The 20,397-nt window shown below is 47.4% G+C and overlaps 1 protein-coding gene and 1 non-coding gene across 3 annotated transcripts in view; both read left to right on the forward strand.

Annotated features, from left to right (window-relative positions):
- The first annotated feature begins 10,637 nt into the window (after positions 1 to 10,637).
- The window catches only part of MECR (mitochondrial trans-2-enoyl-CoA reductase), a 30,839-nt gene continuing 21,079 nt past the window's right edge, over positions 10,638 to 20,397 (forward strand). The window contains exon 1 of one of the 2 annotated variants that reach the window (XM_007103090.4): positions 10,638 to 10,858. In XM_007103090.4, the coding sequence (XP_007103152.2) occupies positions 10,638 to 10,858 (221 nt within the window). Of the gene's footprint in view, positions 10,859 to 19,947; positions 20,035 to 20,397 lie in introns of those variants that run through there. The other variant, XM_007103091.3, reaches the window with a different exon arrangement.
- Positions 12,634 to 12,737, forward strand: LOC112065336 (U6 spliceosomal RNA). The gene has a single exon (XR_002891968.1). It is a non-coding gene; the product is annotated as a U6 spliceosomal RNA (small nuclear RNA).

Consider the following 20,397-nt stretch of genomic DNA (forward strand, 5'->3'; position numbering starts at 1 on the left):
CTGACGCGCCCCCCCCCCACTCCTGAAACCCGCCCCCCCCCCCACTCCTGAAACCCGCCCCCCCCCCCCCCGGAGATCCCGGGCTGGGCCCGGAAGCCCACCATCCTCTGCACCCACCGGGCACCGACATTCTTGGGTGAGCAGGTTCACGCCTCTGCTCACTGCCCGCGCCTAGCTCCCACGCAGCTCTCCAGGATAGAGACCAGGGACACCGGGCCTCTCAGTCCCATCCAACGCTGGAATCCCCTCTACCTAGATCCTGTCAAATGCGCATCCATACATACCTCCAAGGACAGGGAGCTCATCACCTACCAAAAGCGTGTGGTGGGGTCTTTGGGAAAGCTAGCTTTTAACGTCGTTCATAGTATTCCTTTACCATCCTTTTAAAGTCCATGGGATCCGTAGTGATGTCCCCCCCTTTCATTTCTGATATTAGTAATTTGTGTCCTCTCTCTTCTTTTCTTGGTCTGGCTAGAGGCTTATCGATGTATTGATCTTTTCAAAGAACCAGCTTCTGGTTTGGCTGATTTTCTCTATTGATTTCCCATTTTCCATTTCACTGATTTCAGCTCTAATTTTTGTTATTTTCCTGCTTCCTTGGCATTCAATTTGCTCTTCTTTTTCTAGTTTCCTAAGGCAGAAGTTTAGACGATCAATTGCAGATCTTTCTTCTTTTCTCATATATGCATTCAGTGCTATAAATTTCCCTCTGTGCACTGCTTTCCCCACATCCCACAAATTTTGATAAGTTGTGTTTTCATTTTCATTCAGTTTTCATTTAGTTTGAAATTTTAAAATTCCTCTTGAGATTTATCCTTTGACCCATGTGTTATTTAGAAGTGTGTTAATCTCCAAGTATTTGGAGTTTTTCAACTCTCTTTCTGTTATTGAATTCTAGTTAATTCCACTATGGTCTGAGAGCAATTACTGTATGATTCTTTTCTTTTAAATTTGTTAAGGTGTGTTTTATGGCCCAGTAGGTGGTCTATCTTGGTGAAAACTCCATGTGATCTTGGGAAGAATGTGTATTCTGCTGTTGTTGGATGAAGTAGTCTTTAGATGACCTCTATATTTAGTTGATTGATGGTGTTGTGGAGTTCAGCTATGTCCTTTCTGATTTTCTTCCTGCTGGATATGTTCATTTCTTTTTTTATTTATTTATTTACTTATTTATTTTTGGCTGCGTTGGGTCTTTGTTGCTGTTCATGGGCTTTCTCTAGTTGCGGTGAGCGGGGGCTACTCTTCATTGCAGTGCACGGGCTTCTCCTTGCGGTGGCTTCTCTTGTTGCAGAGCATGGGCTCTAGGCGTGCAGGCTTCAGTAGTTGTGGCATGCAAGCTTCAGTAGTTGTGGCTCATGGGCTCTAGAGTACAGGCTCAGTAGTTGTGGCACATGGGCTTAGTTGCTCCACAGCACATGGGATCCTCCCAGACCAGGGCTCAAACCCATGTCCCCTGCATCAGCAGGTGGATTCTCAACCACTGCGCCACCAGGAAAGTCCTATGTTCATTTCTGACAGAGAGATGTTGAAGTCTCCAACTGTAATAGTGGATTCAACTATTTCTCCTTGCAATGCTGGCTTTTAAAAAGTTCTTCCTCTTTATGCCATGAAATCTGCCCCCCTCACTGACTCTCACTGATTCTAGTCTATCCCCTGGATACACAGCTTAAGTCCATTTGGGCATCTGCCCAGTATAAGCTCTTGTACAATGACCACAAACTAGTTGTCCATTAGTACATAAGACCAGGCACCTTCTACGTGCTTCACCCACATAGACTCATTTAATCCCCACCACTATTATTCTCATTACACAGTTGAGAAAATTAAGGTACAGAGAAAGAAAGTGACTTTTCCAAGGTTATGCATAGTATGCAGCAGCACCAAGATTTGAATCAAGGCCATCCGGCTTGAATTGAATAGAAGCTGAGACCTGTCTTCCATCTGGAACAAATCAACGAACACTGGATACTGATTCATCTGTTCAACACTTACTCTAAGCCGAAGTGGAGACATAAAACAGACAAAAATCCCTACCCTCACGGAGCTTATATTCCAATGGAAAGACAAGAACAATAAACAACCAAAAAAAGAAAATTCTCTGGTATGTGAGACAGTAATATACTAGAGAAATGGGGGAGAGAAACAGTAAGGGGGAAGGGAATTATTGTAGTTTTAAACAGAGCACCTACTATATGACATATTCATTATGTGTCTGCGCCTCTAGAACATGAGCCCCCTAAGGGCAAGGACTCTGTCTTATATCCCACTGCTTGGTATCTGGCATGTAGTCAGCACTCAATAAATATTGAATGGATGATTAGATAAATGAATGAATGTAGACATGGTTTTTGCCTTCATGAAGCCTACATTTTAGGCGGAGAGACCCATAGCAAACATGCAGAGAAGAGACAGAAAGGATCATGCAGAAAAGGAAACTCAAGGAGAAACATCTGATGAAAAAAAGAAACAACCAAGGATGCTGCTGTTTCCAGAGGACTCTTGCAGGAGCCTCATGGCAGGAGTTTACCATTGGTCCTATTTGGGGGGATGTGGAAACTGAGGCTCAGAAAGCATAAGGCACTTCCCCAAGGTCACACAGCTAGTAAATGGTGGGCCCAGAGCTCAGACCTACATCAGACTGATTTTCAGAAACGCTATCACACGTACAACTACACACACACACACACACACACACACACACACACCCCACCACAGCCCCAGACACTCCAGACTCCAAAACACACCCAGAGACAGCGCGATCATACAGCACACAGAAGCACGGAGACACACGCTCACACACGTACACTCACTCACGGCCGTCCCGGCCGGCGGGGAGGCCGCACAAAGTTGCGGAGTCGACTAAGGGGGTGTCCCGGGAGACCCCTGCGTTCGCGGCGTCCACAGCGCGCAACGGGAGGGGGCGCCGTCCGGCCGCCCAGAGCCAGGCCCGGCCCGCCCGGACTCACCCCCGCCCAGCTGCCCTGGAGCTGCCACGGCCCGGCCCCCGCAGGAGCGCCCGGCCGCCCGGCCTTCCCCTCCCGCCGGCCTCGGCGCGCCCCGCGGGCCCCCGCGTCCGCCACCCCCCCGCGCCGGACCCTCCCCAGCCCCGGCCCGGGCGCCCCGCAGCCCCGGCGCCGCCTCGGATCTGCCGCCAGCCAGCGCCGCGCCGAACTTGCGAAACAACAAACAGCCCGAAATGTCGGAGTCGGCGGCCGCCGGGCCCCCATCCCTCCCTGGCGAGCCTCAGGCCCGGCCCGACCCGGGAGGGGAGGGGAGGAGAAGGGAGGGGGCGCCGCCACGACAACTTGTTCTGGGCCCGCGCGCCCCACACGCGCACACACACACACACACACACACACACACACACACACCCTGCCACTTCCTACTGCGTGATTTTGGACAAGTCACTTAACCATTTAGTTTCTTCACCTGTAAAATGGGGCTAAAACCCTTCATAATTGATGTCACACATTTAAAACCTTCAGAACAATGCACAGCACATAGAACACTGTAAAGGTTGTGGGTAGGAATCATGAAATTAGACGGGATTCCTGCCTCTGCGGAGCTTACAGCTTAGTGGGGAAAGACAGACACGGAATATGTAACTAGAAATGTGATGTGACAGAAAAGGAGGGGAAGTAGAATTCAGTGACCTAGGAGGTCGGATTTATCAGATGAGCCTTTCTTCAAATGAGGAAACTGGGGCTCAGGAAAATTAAGGACCTTTCTCTAGATCTCTCTCTTAGCTACGTGGTGGAGCTGGGGTTCAAACCTGATCTGTCTCACTCCAAGCCCTTGCATTCAGGACCACATTGTGACATTCCTGAGTGGAATGCACTTTGCCTCTGTGGGCCCCTTCCTCCATTAAAAAATATATTAAAAATCATATGTTTACAACCTCATTGATATAAAAACAAATATAACCCAGGTTGGGTTATATTCATTTTTTTCCTTCTGATCGTAAAAGAAATTAAAACATTTTCAGGGGCTCCTAAAAGTATTGTGGGCCACAGGCCCTGTCCACGCAGCTTATCACACAAGCTGAGTATGATACGATACGATTCTGGACCGCCAAGGAACTTCCAGTTCAACGGAAGCTATAAGAACAAAATGACTAATATTAACAATAATTCTAGCTCAGATGTACTGAGTGCTTGCTTATCTCATTTAAGTCTCCCAATAACCTAAGAATTAGTAAATAATATAATGTTAGTAAATAATATTATTTTTCCCTTGGCAGGCAAGGAAATGGAGGCCCAGAGGGTTGCCATCACTTGCCCACAGTGATGAACTCGTCAGGGACAGGGGCAGGATTCAGACCCAGGTCTGCGATCACATGCCTGGATACTTCCCTGTCTGGAGCCCTGCTTCCCATCTACAGCAGGGAAGGCAGGATGAAGGACCCACTGCCGTAGAGGCGCCAGCGAAATGCTGCAACTTAATGATGGGTGCTGACAGAGCATGGGGAGGGGCCTGGGTGCACTTAGGTCTGGGGAAAACTGCCTCTGACCATCATCTCTCTGTTCAGTGCCCAGATGTCCCCAGCTGCCAGGCAGGAAGCCTCTTTCCTTTCCTCCCTCTGGCTTACCTCCCCGCTCTGCCACACCAACTTGACTAGGCTTAAGCAGGACTGAAAAAGGTTAAGAAACACCCTCTGAGCTGTGAACCGTGACTGCAGTGGATCTGAGAGGGCAGGAAACACACACTGGAAGTGTTTCATGGGCGTGACCAGGATGGAGAGTCAGGGTGGGGACCCTCCAGGAACCAGGAGGGTGGGGAGGTTCCCACCTGGGAACCAGTAATGGTCATTCAAATAGAAGAGAACAGTGCCAGTGACAAGTCTATTTCGAGTTTACAAAGCTCTTCCTCCAATGCATTTCGTTGGTTTTTACCAAGACCCTTGTGAGATTGGTAAAACAGGTACTATTAAATGTATATTTATATATACATATTAATAAATAAATATTGATTTATTAAATATGTAGAAATATATTTTTATTTTTATTTTTTGGCCATGCTGTGTGGCTTGTGGGATCTTAGTTCCCCGACCAGGGATTGAACCCCGGCCCTCTGCAGTGGAAGCATGGAGTTCTAACTACTGGGCCGTCAGGGAATTCCCTAAATATATATTTTTTAAATGGAATGAAAGATTCTTTAAATTCTGCAGTGCTTTACAATCGGTAATATATATATATTATTGCATGATTTCTCCTTTACTTAAAATCCGGCCATAGCTCCTGGTGGCCTTGCCTGGAGTGGCAATCAAGGCCATCCTCCTGTCTCCCTCCTGCTCCGACTCCTCTCATCCTGGACTCCAGCCAGACTGAAGAGCAGATGCTTCCCCCCAAAACTATTCCGACATTCTTACCTTGGTCCTTCCCTAGAATGCCCAGGCTTATATGATGACATGCCCAAGGACACACAATCAGGAAGTGATGGAGTTGATTCAAAACCAGATTGGTCTCGCTCCAAAGCACTTGCCAAAGAGAATTCTCCTGGGGGCTCAGTGGTGTACCATCTATTCCTGTGAATGAAGCAAGTGTTAGAAATCCAGGTGGTGTGATGCTCCCTCCCTTCACCCGGTGAACACTTGTGTCTCATTTAAGACTCAATTCAAGCACCACTGTACTTTCAGTGGATTTTTTTAGATTTGACGTTCACCTGATAGTGATCAAGGGGGTCGCAGAGTAAGGATGCTGATGTGGTTCCCTAGGAAGAGATGGTCATACCTAAAGACAAAGAAAGGGTGTGGAGGCTCTGCATTTGGAGAGAACAGGCACGCCTGTGGCTGCTTCCTGGATTCCCGCCATCATGGTGCCTGTGTTGGGGGTAAAAGGATGATGTGCTGGTGTGGATCCAGGAAGTGGTAACTCCTTAAACCTTGTCACTCCTTCGCATCTTCAGTGTGACTCATTTTGATGAAATTCAGTGAACTCTGAGCACCGGCTTACCGAGTGGAGTCTTTTTTAGCTAGAAATCTCCACAATTCCCCTCCCCCAAGCTTCAGGAAGCTTAGACCCAGACTGTGAAGGGACAAAGCAGAGTGAACGGTTTCTTCCTGCTGGATATGTTCATTTCTTTTTTTATTTATTTATTTACTTATTTATTTTTGGCTGCGTTGGGTCTTTGTTGCTGTTCATGGGCTTTCTCTAGTTGCGGTGAGCGGGGGCTACTCTTCATTGCAGTGCACGGGCTTCTCCTTGCGGTGGCTTCTCTTGTTGCAGAGCATGGGCTCTAGGCGTGCAGGCTTCAGTAGTTGTGGCATGCAAGCTTCAGTAGTTGTGGCTCATGGGCTCTAGAGTACAGGCTCAGTAGTTGTGGCACATGGGCTTAGTTGCTCCACAGCACATGGGATCCTCCCAGACCAGGGCTCAAACCCATGTCCCCTGCATCAGCAGGTGGATTCTCAACCACTGCGCCACCAGGAAAGTCCTATGTTCATTTCTGACAGAGAGATGTTGAAGTCTCCAACTGTAATAGTGGATTCAACTATTTCTCCTTGCAATGCTGGCTTTTAAAAAGTTCTTCCTCTTTATGCCATGAAATCTGCCCCCCTCACTGACTCTCACTGATTCTAGTCTATCCCCTGGATACACAGCTTAAGTCCATTTGGGCATCTGCCCAGTATAAGCTCTTGTACAATGACCACAAACTAGTTGTCCATTAGTACATAAGACCAGGCACCTTCTACGTGCTTCACCCACATAGACTCATTTAATCCCCACCACTATTATTCTCATTACACAGTTGAGAAAATTAAGGTACAGAGAAAGAAAGTGACTTTTCCAAGGTTATGCATAGTATGCAGCAGCACCAAGATTTGAATCAAGGCCATCCGGCTTGAATTGAATAGAAGCTGAGACCTGTCTTCCATCTGGAACAAATCAACGAACACTGGATACTGATTCATCTGTTCAACACTTACTCTAAGCCGAAGTGGAGACATAAAACAGACAAAAATCCCTACCCTCACGGAGCTTATATTCCAATGGAAAGACAAGAACAATAAACAACCAAAAAAAGAAAATTCTCTGGTATGTGAGACAGTAATATACTAGAGAAATGGGGGAGAGAAACAGTAAGGGGGAAGGGAATTATTGTAGTTTTAAACAGAGCACCTACTATATGACATAGTCATTATGTGTCTGCGCCTCTAGAACATGAGCCCCCTAAGGGCAAGGACTCTGTCTTATATCCCACTGCTTGGTATCTGGCATGTAGTCAGCACTCAATAAATATTGAATGGATGATTAGATAAATGAATGAATGTAGACATGGTTTTTGCCTTCATGAAGCCTACATTTTAGGCGGAGAGACCCATAGCAAACATGCAGAGAAGAGACAGAAAGGATCATGCAGAAAAGGAAACTCAAGGAGAAACATCTGATGAAAAAAAGAAACAACCAAGGATGCTGCTGTTTCCAGAGGACTCTTGCAGGAGCCTCATGGCAGGAGTTTACCATTGGTCCTATTTGGGGGGATGTGGAAACTGAGGCTCAGAAAGCATAAGGCACTTCCCCAAGGTCACACAGCTAGTAAATGGTGGGCCCAGAGCTCAGACCTACATCAGACTGATTCCACAGCCCTCTTCTCTTTGTGCAGGGGAAGACTATGGGCAGAGACTGTGATGGAGGGAGAAAAAGAACACAAGTAACAGATGGACAGATGAAAAGAGAACATTCTGCTCCACTTGAAAAAGACCACAAGCTTCTATAATCCTTGAGAGAAGAAGGAAGGGAAACAGAAAGTCTTGGCCTGGAGTCACTGGCCCAAATCTAGGGAAAAGGAGATGGTACCCCAGACAGGGCCAGGCCATGAGGAAATTCAATCACTTTCAACTCATGGAATATTCATGGCACTTACCCTGTGCCAGGCCCCATATTGGGTGCTGGTGTCATGGAGATGCGCTAAACATGGCCCCACTCTTGCCTGGAGGGGGAAATGGCACATAAATAAATAAGAGGCTATGTTCTAAAGGTCATAACACCAGTCCAAAGAAAACACAAAGGCAGCAGGGGTTAACTCAGCCTAGGGGAGTGGAAAACAACATCAGAGAAAGGATATCTGAACCTGGAGTTTCCGAGACAGGCAAGGCAGGGAAGAGCATTTCAGGCAGAAGGAGCAGACTGAATAAAGGCACAAGACACGGAAGTACTGGGAAAGGTGGGTGTCAGGTATGGTTGCATCATAGTCTCTACATGGCCCAATAGCAGGAGATAAAGACAGTGTGGAAGTTGGGGTACAAAGGGTCTTAAATGCAAGGCCAGGACAATTGGACCTGAACCTTTCAATCAGTGGTTCTCAAACTGTGCCCCTGCAGAAACCCTGGTGTTCCTCAAGCCAAGCTGAGGCGTCCTACTGTTGAATTAAAACGACAGCCATATTTTTCTAATTTGCAAGAAGGTAGATTAATTACAACGAGTAGAAAGTTTTTGTTGTCATTTTAAGGTGTTTTTCCTCCATATATTTTTCTGAAGAACTTAGAACGTGTTAGTAGTGTGAGAGAAGGTTAGAATTAGCATAGAATCATAGTTTTATTTACAAGTTTAATATATCAACAGTTCACAGTGTTCTACAAAGAACTGTAGTTTATGGTTCTCCCTGAGTATTGAGAAATCATGGAAGGACTTTAAGCAAGGGAAAGACAAAATCTGGTCTTTCTGTTAGGAAAAAAAAAAAAAAGTCATTCTGGAGGCCTGAGAAAGAAGGAAGTGGGGAGAGAAAAAGAAGGGAGAGAATCTCAGGAAGAAGGTTGGTGACACAGTTCAACCGAGAGCTGATGTCCTGGGCCAAAATTGAGGCCTATCAGGATGGACAGGGGACTAAGTCCAGCCCCCAAAGAGGAAGACCTGCTGGGTAATTCTCCATGCTTCCTGGCTAAGATGCCCAGGAAATTCAGAGGAAACGATTTAGTATAGAAGACAATGTCAACAGCTCAATGTCACCTAGGGAGTCTTCCAACAGAAGTAGAACTGTGGGTCACTGTGGAAATAGAAGATAGGCAAGACTGGCTATTTGTGTGTGTGTGTGTGTGTGTGTGTGTGTGTGTGTGTGTGTGTGTGTGTGTGTGTGTATTGTAGGACCAAGTCTTTCTCCCACCATGGAACACCAACTTTCTCTAATAATAAAAATAAGTACAAACACTTTTTAAGCATGTACTATGAGCCAGTCTAGATGTTTTACATATGATGTTTCTCATTTAATCTTTACAGTAACCCCCAGGAACATTTATCAAATGCTTTCATGTGCCAAACGTTGTGCTAAATGCTTCAAGTGAATAATGTCTCACAACAGCCTTGAATCAGATACTATTATTTCCTTCCTTTTACAGGTAAGGAAGTGGAGACACACAGAGCCCAGATGACTTGTCCAAGATCAAATGGACTTGTCCAAGCCCAGTGGCAGAGCCAGGACTCAAAGCCAAGTTTGCTAGAATGCAGCACGTGCACTCTTCATCATGACATTTTCTTTTCTTCCTCAGAGGAAAGGCTCTAAGTTGGCAAGTTTGGGGTCAATAAAATCCAATGAAAGGAATTCTTCCTTATCCTTTGAAGTCCTGGTTCAGTGTTTCTCAAGATTGTTCCCCAGGCCACCTCCATCAGAATATCTTGAGAGCTTCTAAGAAATGTAGATTCCTGGACCCTTCCCCAAGATTCTAACTCAGTAGGTCTGAGATGAGACCTCAGGTGAGTTTCATGCATATTGAAGATTTTGAGTCACAGGACCGGCTCCAACAGCACTCCCTCCAAGGTGCCCACCCCCACCCCAATCCCAAAACACCTCTCTCCTTCAGACTCCAGCAGTGCCCTCTGTCATGTCCTAATATTCAACTGGGGTGTTAGTTACACTCATGTCTTCCTTCCACTAATAATATGATCTAGCATCTTTCCTGGGCTACTACACCTTTTTACCCATTTGTCCCATTCAATCCTACTGCACCCTGAGCATTCCGAGAAGGGGCTCTCCTTCTTATGATTCCTCCCTGGTAATCTGAGCACACTTGGCATTTTACAATGTGCTATCCGATCCACGACAACATTATTCTGTTGTTCTATCCAATCCTTACAACAATCTTGAAGGAAGTATATTAGCCCCGATGAGAAAGCTGACTCACAGTTTCAGTCACTTGCCCCAGATGGCCAAGCTAAGAAGTGGAGGGTCTAGGATGTGTACCTAAATCTTCTAACTCCAAACCCAGTACTCTTGCCTCTATATCAGCTTACATCTACTCTACTTGATGTAGGGAAGTAAGCTTTGCCATCCTATGCTAGCAGAAGACAGCGGGAATTAAATGAGATGCCTTAAAGGGCCTGGCAGAGTGAACACTCAAATGGTGGGGAGGAGGAGAAACTGAGGGCAGAGAAGGTGAAATGTCTTCCCCCCCAAGTCAAACACCAAATCGCAGACCATAGACACAGCCTTAGGCCAGTCTCAGACGCTCCTTGTTAGCAGTTCAACTGGGGAAGGCTCAGAATCTCCGAGACTCCCTTAAGTCCCTCCACCGACCAGGCCTCGCTCCCCAGTCAGTCTCACCAAGCGCCACCGCGCGGACCGCGGAGGAAGGGAACGGCCTTCTAAAAGGAGCAAAGGGCGTGGTCACGCGACGGGGCGGGGCGCAGGCGCGAGGTCGCTGGAAGATGACGTATCTCACAGCGTCCGGCTCTGAGTTAACCGGAGGGAGCATGTGGGTCTGCGGGGCGCTCTGCTGGGCGCGAACCGCGGCTCAGCTGCGGCGGCGGCTATTCCCCGCTTTCCGCCGCCGGCGGCCTGCTGCCGCCACCTTCTCCGCATCTGCCGAGCCCTCCCGGGTCCGGGCGCTGGTCTATGGGCACCACGGGGACCCAGCCAAGGTCGTCGAGTAAGACACCGCGCCGAAATGGGGCAAGGGAGCTCGGGTTCCTGGAGGGTTTTAAGATGGGCTGTGGAAAATGGGGACTTGAAAGGGAGGGACAAGTCCCGAGGAGGAAGGCAGCGAATAGGACCGAAACTGTAGCCCAGGGCGTGTGTGGTAGCTCAGAAAGTCGTTGCTTGGAAGTTGAAAACCCGAGAGGCACAGTTATAATTGTAGTAATGGCTGACGTTCATTGATCCTGTACTGTGTGTCGGGCAATCCCTGTGTAAATGGATGCTCTCATTTAATCGTCACAACAACCTTTTGGAGGAGGTACTTGATTTAGCCCCGTTTTGCAGATGAGAAAATGGAAGCATGGGAAGTAAAATCACTTGTCCAAGGTCACACAAGCCAGTAAGTGGCAGAGTCGGAATTTCTGAACCCAGGTCTGTCTGACTGGCCTACGTGAGTTCCTACGCTCTATTATATTATGGAAGGAATTTTCAGAATACTTTTTCGTCCATTTGGATCTTCACATCTCAAAAAGTAGGTCAGAGATCATTGTTTCCATTTTACAGAAGGCAGGGGACTTGTCCAAAGTGATATAGCTAATAAAGATTGGAACAGAGACAGGGATCCATGGCTTCTGAGTCCTGTCTCGTGTGATTTCCTCTCCACTGCGCTGTGTATGTGCCTTTAGTTAAAAAGAGATCCTGTTTTGGAGCCATACAGACCTAAGGTCAAATACAGGCTCAGCCTCTTAGTAGCTGTTTGATCTTGGACAAGTCACTCAGCCCTTGTTACTTGTATGATTATGTCCTAAAATTCTGTTGGATCTTAACCCATGATTTTCACATGTGGTTCATTAAAACAGTATGTGAATTTTCAACGATTATAAATCTGCACATAAGTGATTATAGTCATTCAAAAGAGCTAGTAGCGGGGCTTCCCTGGTGGTGCAGTGGTTGAGAGTCCGCCTGCCGATGCAGGGGACACGGCTTCGTGCCCCAGTCCGGGAAGATCCCACATGCCGCGGAGCGGCTGGGCGCGTGAGCCATGGCCGCTGAGCCTGCGCGTCCAGAGCCTGTGCTCCGCAACGGGAGAGGCCACAACAGTGAGAGGCCCGCGTACCCCCCAAAAAAAAAAAAAAAAAAAAAAAGAGCTAGTAGGGTCACTAGTGGCGCTAGGGCAAAAGCATGGGTCTGGAATCAGAAGACCTGGGGTCAAATCCTTGCCTCCCTGTCCTAGCTGTGTGTGTTTGGTAAGTTACTGAGATTCTCTAAGCCTCGGTTTCATCACATTTAAAAATGGAGACAATGTAGTCATAGCTCATAGTGCTAATCAGCTGCAATAAAAGGAATGCTCTTCACCAAAAAGCACCTGCATACTCTCTTGCAGTCCCTTATTTCCAACTCTTGGATTCCCAGCAAATGGTTTGATTGTTTTCCAAAGGTCAGGCCGACAAGGAATTATTTTCATGATTAAAATACAGGCTAGAGGGCTTCCCTGGTGGCACAGTGGTTAAGAATCCGTCTGCCAATGCAGGGGACATGGGTTCGAGCCCTGGTCCGGGAAGATCCCACATGCCGCGGAGCAACTAAGCCCGTGCACCACAACTACTGAGCCTGCGCTCTAGAGCCCGTGCACCACGACTACTGAGCCCGCGTGCCACAACTACTGAAGCCCATGCTCTGCAACAAGAGAAGCCACCACAATGAGGAGCCTGCACACGGCAAAGAAGACCCAACACAGCCATAAATAAATAAATAAATTTATTTATTTTTTAAAAAATACAGGCTAGAGTGCTGGCTTCAGCAGCACATATACTAAAATTGGAACGATACAGAGACTAGCATGGTCCCTGCGCAAGGATGACATGCAAATTTGTGAAGTGTTCCATATTTTTACTTAAAAAAATATATACAAGCTAGATGTTTTGACAGCCGAAGGGGTTAAGCCTCAGATAATTTCATGGTCATGCACTCAGCCTAGCCACATCCACCATTAGAGCAATTGAAAAGGATGTTGAGAAGACACGTCAGTCAATAAACCCCAATTTGTATGTTGATCATAGGTAATAAATCACCATGTTGGGAAGACATCTCCCTGAGGATTACTGTAATGAGTTGGTAAAGCTCTGATGAACACTCTTTCCAGGAGTGCGCCCCAAACAGGAACGATGTAGTGCCTCTCTCACAGGATTGTAATTTATGCGTCTGGTGCAGGACCTGCCACAAAATAGGAGGTGCAAAAATGTTTGTTGAATCTGAATCTAATTTCTGTAATAAGTGCACCTTTTATTGAGTTCTGTGGTGATGAGGAAGGCGTCTCCAATGTGCAGGGACCCTGAGAAAAGGCCTGGGAAGTTTAGGCAGCTGAGTGCAGCTGCCTCCTGATTGACTCCCTCCCCTTGGAGAGTCAGGGAAGCTAGAACAGACCAGTCTGGTTGCAGATGCCACTTAGGAAAAAAAGACAGCTTGTCTCCTTGTGTGGAACCCTGATAATTTCCAGGAAGTTCAAGACATGATACTTCCACGAAGCATTGTATTCAAGCTTGGCCTCACATCTCAGTCACCTGTGGCACTTGTGGAAACTATGTATTCCCAGGTGCCACTCCCGAGGTACTTAGCAGGTCTAGAACGGCCCTAAACATCTGAGTTTTTAAAGCTCTCCAAGTGACTCTGATGCGTAGGCCAGGGTTGAAAACCATTGCCCTGTGGATACGGATTGTCAGGCACGCGGTAATTCTCTCTGCCCATGAAGGGCAGCTTTCCCTCCTGACCCAGATTCAGGTGACCTGACTTGTTCGTGTATGGACTGAGGCCAGAGGCTGGGATTCTCTTCTTTGTAGTCATGTCTTAGGTGGTTTAGGGTAACCACGCTGTCACAGAAAGAATCAGATGTCCTTTAAACATCCTGGTGACTGGATGTGTCAGGTTACACCAGGTGGGGTCATGGTGTCTGAGCAGAGTCCGAGCAGAGTATTCCCCAACCTGCTGTGGTTTGCAATACTTGCACTGTGGGCGTAGCTCTGGGAACAGCAGGGAGGGAAGGAGGAAGAGTCTGCTCAGATCTGAGAGGTTGCAGAACTCCTCAGAACGAGGCCTCCAGGGACCTCCTGTTCTTGTGTCAACATTCTTAATGTCCCTCTCTTCATTCCTCTTGGCCCCAAACATTCCAGCTGTTCTCTACTAAGGCCTTTTCCTTTGGTCTCTTAGAGTTTCTTTCTTTTATGCCCAAAATGAATCCCCTAAATAAGCACTTGGGCCTTTTTCATGTAAAGAATTGAACTGCTGACCTAAATGAAGGAAGACTGCAGGAGAAAATTACAAAGATGGGAGAATTACAAACATTCCAGAAATTTCAGAGGTCCCCATGACCATCACCCCTCATGCAGAGTTCTGGATTCTCTATCACATAATTCCCAGAAACTCCAATGTCCTCTTTCCTTTTGTTCCTGGAAGTCCCATTTTAGAACTTGCTGTTCTCTGGATCTTATGGTAAAAACAGCTCTCATTTATTGTGTACCTACCATGACCATGCGGCAGGCATTGGGCTGAGTTCTCCACGTATATTACGGATTTTAAAAATCACAGTAGGGGCTTCCCTGGTCGCGCAGTGGTTAAGAATCCGCCTGCCAGTGCAGAGGACACGGGTTCAAGCCCTGATCCGGGAAGATCCCACATGCCACGGAGCAACTAAGCCCATGCGCCACAACTACTGAGCCCGTGAGCCACAACTACTGAAGCCCGTGCACCTAGAGCCTGTGCTCCGCAACAAGAGAAGCCCACACACTACAACGAAGAGTAGCCCCCGCTCACCGCAACTAGAGAAAGCCCGCACACAGCAACGAAGACCCAACGCAGCCAAAAATAAATAAATAGAATAAATAAATTTATTTTTAAAAATTAAATTTAAAAAATAAATAAATAAAAATCACAGTAACCCAGTTTGCTCATTGCTATCACCATTTTACAGATAAGAGAACTGAGGCTCAAGACACTTGAAAGTCACTCACCCAAGATCATACAACTAGGATGTCCCTTCTTTACTAAAGGTCCATGATATAGACATAGGCCTGAAGAAACAATGACAGTCATCTCAAATGATTTTTGAGCATGAGATGGAGTATAAAACTGGCAAGAAGATAGGTCAGAAGAGAAGGTGAAATTGTAGGTCATTCAGGTGACCCCAAGTCTCTGCTCTTCATAGGAAGCGCAGCCCCCTCCCCACCCCCAGGGAAGATGGTAGGGATGCTATCCTCTGGTCTCGTCCCCTCTTCAGGATCCTGACGCTTTCATAAAACAGCATCCTAGTCATCATGGCTTTCTCACCTGCCTGCTGCTAGCACAGAATGAAATGAAGCTGTGAAACCTTTGGACAAATACCCCTTCTGTCTTAGCCAGATGGAATTTTGGGGAGCAGGTGGTGGGGACCCAGGTTGTATAGGTGGTGAGTTCTCACTGTAGGGCACTGTTTACTCTCAGGGGATTTCTTCTTTTTACAGTTGATGTCAGTGTTTAAAACCAAAACTCTGTGCAAGTGACTTGGTTTTTAAACCAGAATTACAGTACTTTGAAAAAAAAAATTTAGCATTCTGGTTTAGCACCCTAAGAACTGGGATTTGTTTGCTTGTTTGTCTCCTGGAGCTATTTTCTGTGATCATGAATGAAGGAGGAGAGGACAGAACTCATTGTGCACCTACCATGTGAACCAGCATTTATTCTTCGAGGGCCTACTAAGCGCTAGGTGCTGAAGGTGCAGAGATTGATAATCTGTGGCCTTTTCCCTCAAGGAGCTCACACTCTAGTCCAGGAGATGGTCCAGGGGGTAAGTGCTATGATATCTATGTTTAGAGTCTGTGGACACCCAGAAGATGAGCGCGCAACCCTACCCCCTCGGGGTGGCCAGAATGCTTTCTCTGAAGACATGAGGTCTAAGTTGAGTCCCCCAGAAGATCAGGTGAGCCATATACAAGGAGGGAAAGTAGAAGAACCTGCATGGGCAGAAGCCCAGAGGGAAGAGAAAATGTGGTGTGTCTGACTAAGGAATATTTCTTGGGCGCCCTCATATGTGATCTTTGAGGGAGGAATCTGTGGAAACAGGCTCAGAAGGGACGAGCCTGAGGTCACAGGATTCAGACTCAAGCTGGATTTCACATCCTGTGACACCGTTACATTACCTTCCCTCTGGACTTCACATGACGCGGCCGGGTTTGGGGCCCAGCCCTTCTACCCTCTTTTCCTCATTCTGGCCTCTGAGGGTAAAACTTGGCGGCACACCTCTGAGGGATTGCACCGTAGACGGGGGTTTCGCAACGTGCAGAGTGTCTGGGAAGAAGTTCTTATCATCCGGCCCTCTCCTAGCAGCTCCTGCAAGCACACTGGTGTGATTCCAGGTCTTTCCCACCCTGGATGGCGTGGGAAGGGTCTTCATTTTAGAGAAGGAAAAGCAAAGATAACATGAGGCTAACCTGTGGCTCAAGGGGTGTCATTGGGGACCACCTGCAAGAGCCCCGGCCTGGCTTGTAGTCCCACCCACACGCCACTCATTGTTAGAACGAGGACATCACTCCCGTCTCCATTCTTTTCAGTTTTTGTTGTTGTTGTTGTTTTGTTTTGTTTTGGGGGGGGTTATTGAAGTATAGTTGATTTACAGTGTTGTGTTAGTTTCTGGTGTACAGCAAAGTAATTCAGTTATATATACATATTCTTTTTCATTATAGTTTATTACAGGATACTGAATATAGTTCCCTGTGCTATTCCATTCTTTTCGTTTATTTTTTGATAAAAGAAAGGGGTTGACCAAGGTCAGCAGCGGTAAACATGGAAATGCATGCCATCCCCCCTCCCTGTCTTCTGTGCCAGTGACAAATCTTCACAGCTCCCTTTTCTATGTACCTCACAACCTACGCACCTCTTTGCCTCATTCTCCCCAAACAACACTTTTTCCTGCCAAGACAAGATGAGGCCTCAGCATCCTTCTCAACATTATCCTGCAGCCGTGGAAATGGTTCTGAGGCTTGAGTCCTCTGATCCAACAATTATCCAGCTCCGACAAGTCTGTAAAGCTGAAGCAGGCGTTGGACTCCCTGCTCGCCAGTGTTTGCTCCAGGGAGCAAAGATGTGACTTGAAATAAGGGGTCCTGGGCACAAGATTTCACCAAAGGCTCCCTTTGCCATTGGTTAGTTACACAATCAGAGGCCCACCAGGCAGGGGCTGCATGGTCATCATCCTACCCATCAAAGAGAAAAGCAGCTGCAGGCAGGGCCTCAGCCCCCTGCTATGGCCCAGTCTTGCTCTCTGAGGCAGCAAAGAGAGTTAGGCCTCAGCAGACTAAGCAACAGACTCTCTGCAGCTCCCTTCAAGCAAGTTTCCTGATGTTAGCAGATGTAGAATATTATGGGGCTTGCAACCTTTCTGGTAATCTTAGTTGAGGGAAGTAGGAGATTGAGAGGGTAGGGGAGGGTTTCTTTGCCAACCCTGGGTAGAAACTTCCAGAAGTTGTCGTCTGTCTCTGATTCCCTTGCATTCAAAGCGATTGTGCTACAGAACAAAAAGTCCTGAATGGTGGGAAGGCAAGAGGACTTGGAGGCAGAGAACCCGGAAGAGGCGCAGGGAGGAAAGCGGGAGTGTCCGCACACTGCGAAGAAACACAGAACCCGTGAGCTTTGCCCGGGAAAGGCAAAGAGCCCAGGACTCCATGAGAACCCCACCAGCTGTGGCCACCAGCATCCCCTGCTGGGGGGCGAGCTGGAGAACTTCATTCCTCCACAGTTGCCCAGTTGTGCCTTGCTTATTAATGATTAATCAAATGCCAGAACAGTGTTCAAATGCCCAGCACTTCACTAAATCACAGAAGGCGGCTTGTTTGTGACCATGGGGACTGCAGACAGACCCGGGAGAGCCACATAAGACATCAGTTACCTTCCCCCAGTGCCCTGTGACGGAACGCACATTCTTGGCTCTCTGTAATGAGCAGAGGAGAAAGTCTCTGTGGCCCATGACAACTCTTCCTGCGCAAAATGACAAGTGACCACTTTGAGGTGATTGAGTGGAAGATGCAAGATAAGTACAAATGGTTGCTAATTAAATGCGGAAGGCAGGAAAGATATCTTAGCAGAGCTGGCTGATGCCTGCCTTACACAGCCAGTATAACTGAGCCAGGCCCCAGAGTACTGGCCTCTTTTTCCCCCCTCTCAAAAGGCTCTTTCTTCTGCCTGCTTTTGTCTCCCTTGTAGTTCATATGGCATCACAGGTGTACAGCCTTTGCCTCAAAGGAGCCATTGTGACCTTATCCAGTGTGGGATCTGTCGAATGAAGGCAGAGGCATCCCTCCGAGTCGCGTGGCGCCACTACTCACAGGGAAAGGGACTGAACGGTCTTGGGAAAGTGACTTGAGATCCAGCCAGGCTGTGTTTGGGTGCCTCCTTTGCACTCCATAACACAGCCACCAGTTCCTTTGGTGAGTTTAAAGCAAAAAAAAAACAAGGAAGAAATTGCTATCGTTACACCCGAGGTCCAACTCCTGGAATTCAGACTCGGCCCGGTTTTCCTTCCTGTCTTGGCAGAATGGTATCCTTGACGACGCTGTTAGAACTGTCTGCAGGAACAGCAGTGTCTGGTATTGATGGCATTCCATGGGGCAGGCTGGGGCTGGTCTCCCTGGTGAGACGCAGCTGGACCAACACACCTTCCCCTGGCCAAGCAGCCTGTGTCAGGCCTGTACCAGCCCTCACCCACCTCTGTCGGCAGCCTCAACTTTCCGTCTCCTGCCCCACTCCCCTCCCCTCCCACTTCTGTGAATTTCAACCGGTGCAGAGCAGCTAGGCTCCCGGAAGACAAGAGAACTGGAAACAGGTCGCAGCCCAGTGCAGCACTTTTCAAACTGCTGTTTGGGGTACTCGGTGTGCTGTGAGGGTAGCGTTCTCATTTGAGTTAGCTCTGGAAACTCTGGATTACACAAAGCCACGTGGGTTTCTTTACTGGAGGACTTCTCAGAGCCTTTATGACTCTAATGTGCAGTTTGAATCTTATAAAGGGAGTTTAGTAGGCAGCGTTTCCCAAAAGTATTGGACCCCAGGGAATACCTTTTAATATCTCCCAGGACAGAGATTCCACACACACAGTGTAGGGGATGCCAGCTTAGTGTTCGACAGTCTGAGCTTTGAAGTCAAGCTTAAGATCAAGTCTTGCCACTTACTAACAGTTTAACCTTGGGCAAGTTACTTAACTTCTCTGAGCTTCAGTTCCCATCTGAAAATTGGGGTGATAACACCCTCCAGACATTTTGAGGACTCAACAGCGTCTTGTATATGAACGCTAAGCACAGTGTCTGGAGCTTGGTAAGCTGTTAACAGTAGTTATCATTTAATTGTCCAGCCAGATCACCCAGAATAAGTTTATCTACTATCCTAGACTCCACCTAACCGCAGCTGACTCACCTCTGTGTGTCCAGTGCAGACCACCCTCTGCTCCATTCCATACTGCAGGCCACCTGCTTCAGGCTTCAGATGTTAACACCTTCCTCCCCACTCCAAGCCACTCTTCTTTCCTCCTAGCTCAACATCCAGTTGCCCAAGCCTGGGAGCCATCAAAGACTCCCCAGCCACCCCCATGGAGTCAGTCACCAAGTGATATCAATGCCACTTTTTATTTAAGAGATTCCAGGTTATCAGATCCTTCTCTCCATTCCCACAACTCCATTCTAGACTGCACCTGTGCCTGGCCTACCATCACGTCAGATTCTTTACCATTCCCTCTGGCAGGAAATCCTTGCTTTCTCTCAGTCCACCCATAAACTCCTGTTTATCCTTCAAGCTTCAGCTAAGATATCACGCCTTCCGAAGTCCCTTTGGTAACCCTTTGCTCTCCCTCCAGCTGGTCACACACTCAGTTGGCTTTAGCACTACAAGCGCCCTCCCAGTGTTTCCCACATGTGAGTCCCCACGCCATCAATCTCCTGGGCGGGAGATACTATTTTTTTGATCTTTAAAGCCCTTGGCACAGTCCCTGGCACTTAGTAGGACTGTTGATAAATATTTGTTTAATTAAGTTTACTTGAATTTTCCAAAAAGTTGCCGTCTTCCTTTGAGTGATTCATTGATTTTTTTCAGAGGTATAGCCAGCTGTTTCAAAGGTTTCCTTGGATATTCCCACCTCTGACAACAGCTGCCATTTCTTCAGCATCTACTGTGTATCAGGTACTCTAGCAAGTGCTTTATGTCCATTAACTCACCTAATCCATGAGCTGACTTCTAGTGTTCTCCCATTCCGCAGATGAGTACTGTGAGGTTCAGCTAGCTGGTCAATGACCGAGGTAGGATTCACACCCAGGACTGCCTGTTTCACTCCAAATCCATGTTCTACCCTTCATCTATGAACTGAGATCTACCTGTATTCTTATCCTGACCATGGTCATCTAGATTTTTAAGAATTACAAACATACTGCAAATTTGATCTGCACTCTCCTGTGAGGAAAAGAGGCATGGGTTTTTGCTTAGATTGAACTCCCTTAAGGATAATCTCCGTTTTTTTGTGTGTGGTTTTTTTTGGGTTTTTTTTGT

This window comes from Physeter macrocephalus, chromosome 3, assembly GCF_002837175.3.
Source record: "Physeter macrocephalus isolate SW-GA chromosome 3, ASM283717v5, whole genome shotgun sequence".
Lineage (NCBI taxonomy): Eukaryota > Metazoa > Chordata > Mammalia > Artiodactyla > Physeteridae > Physeter > Physeter macrocephalus.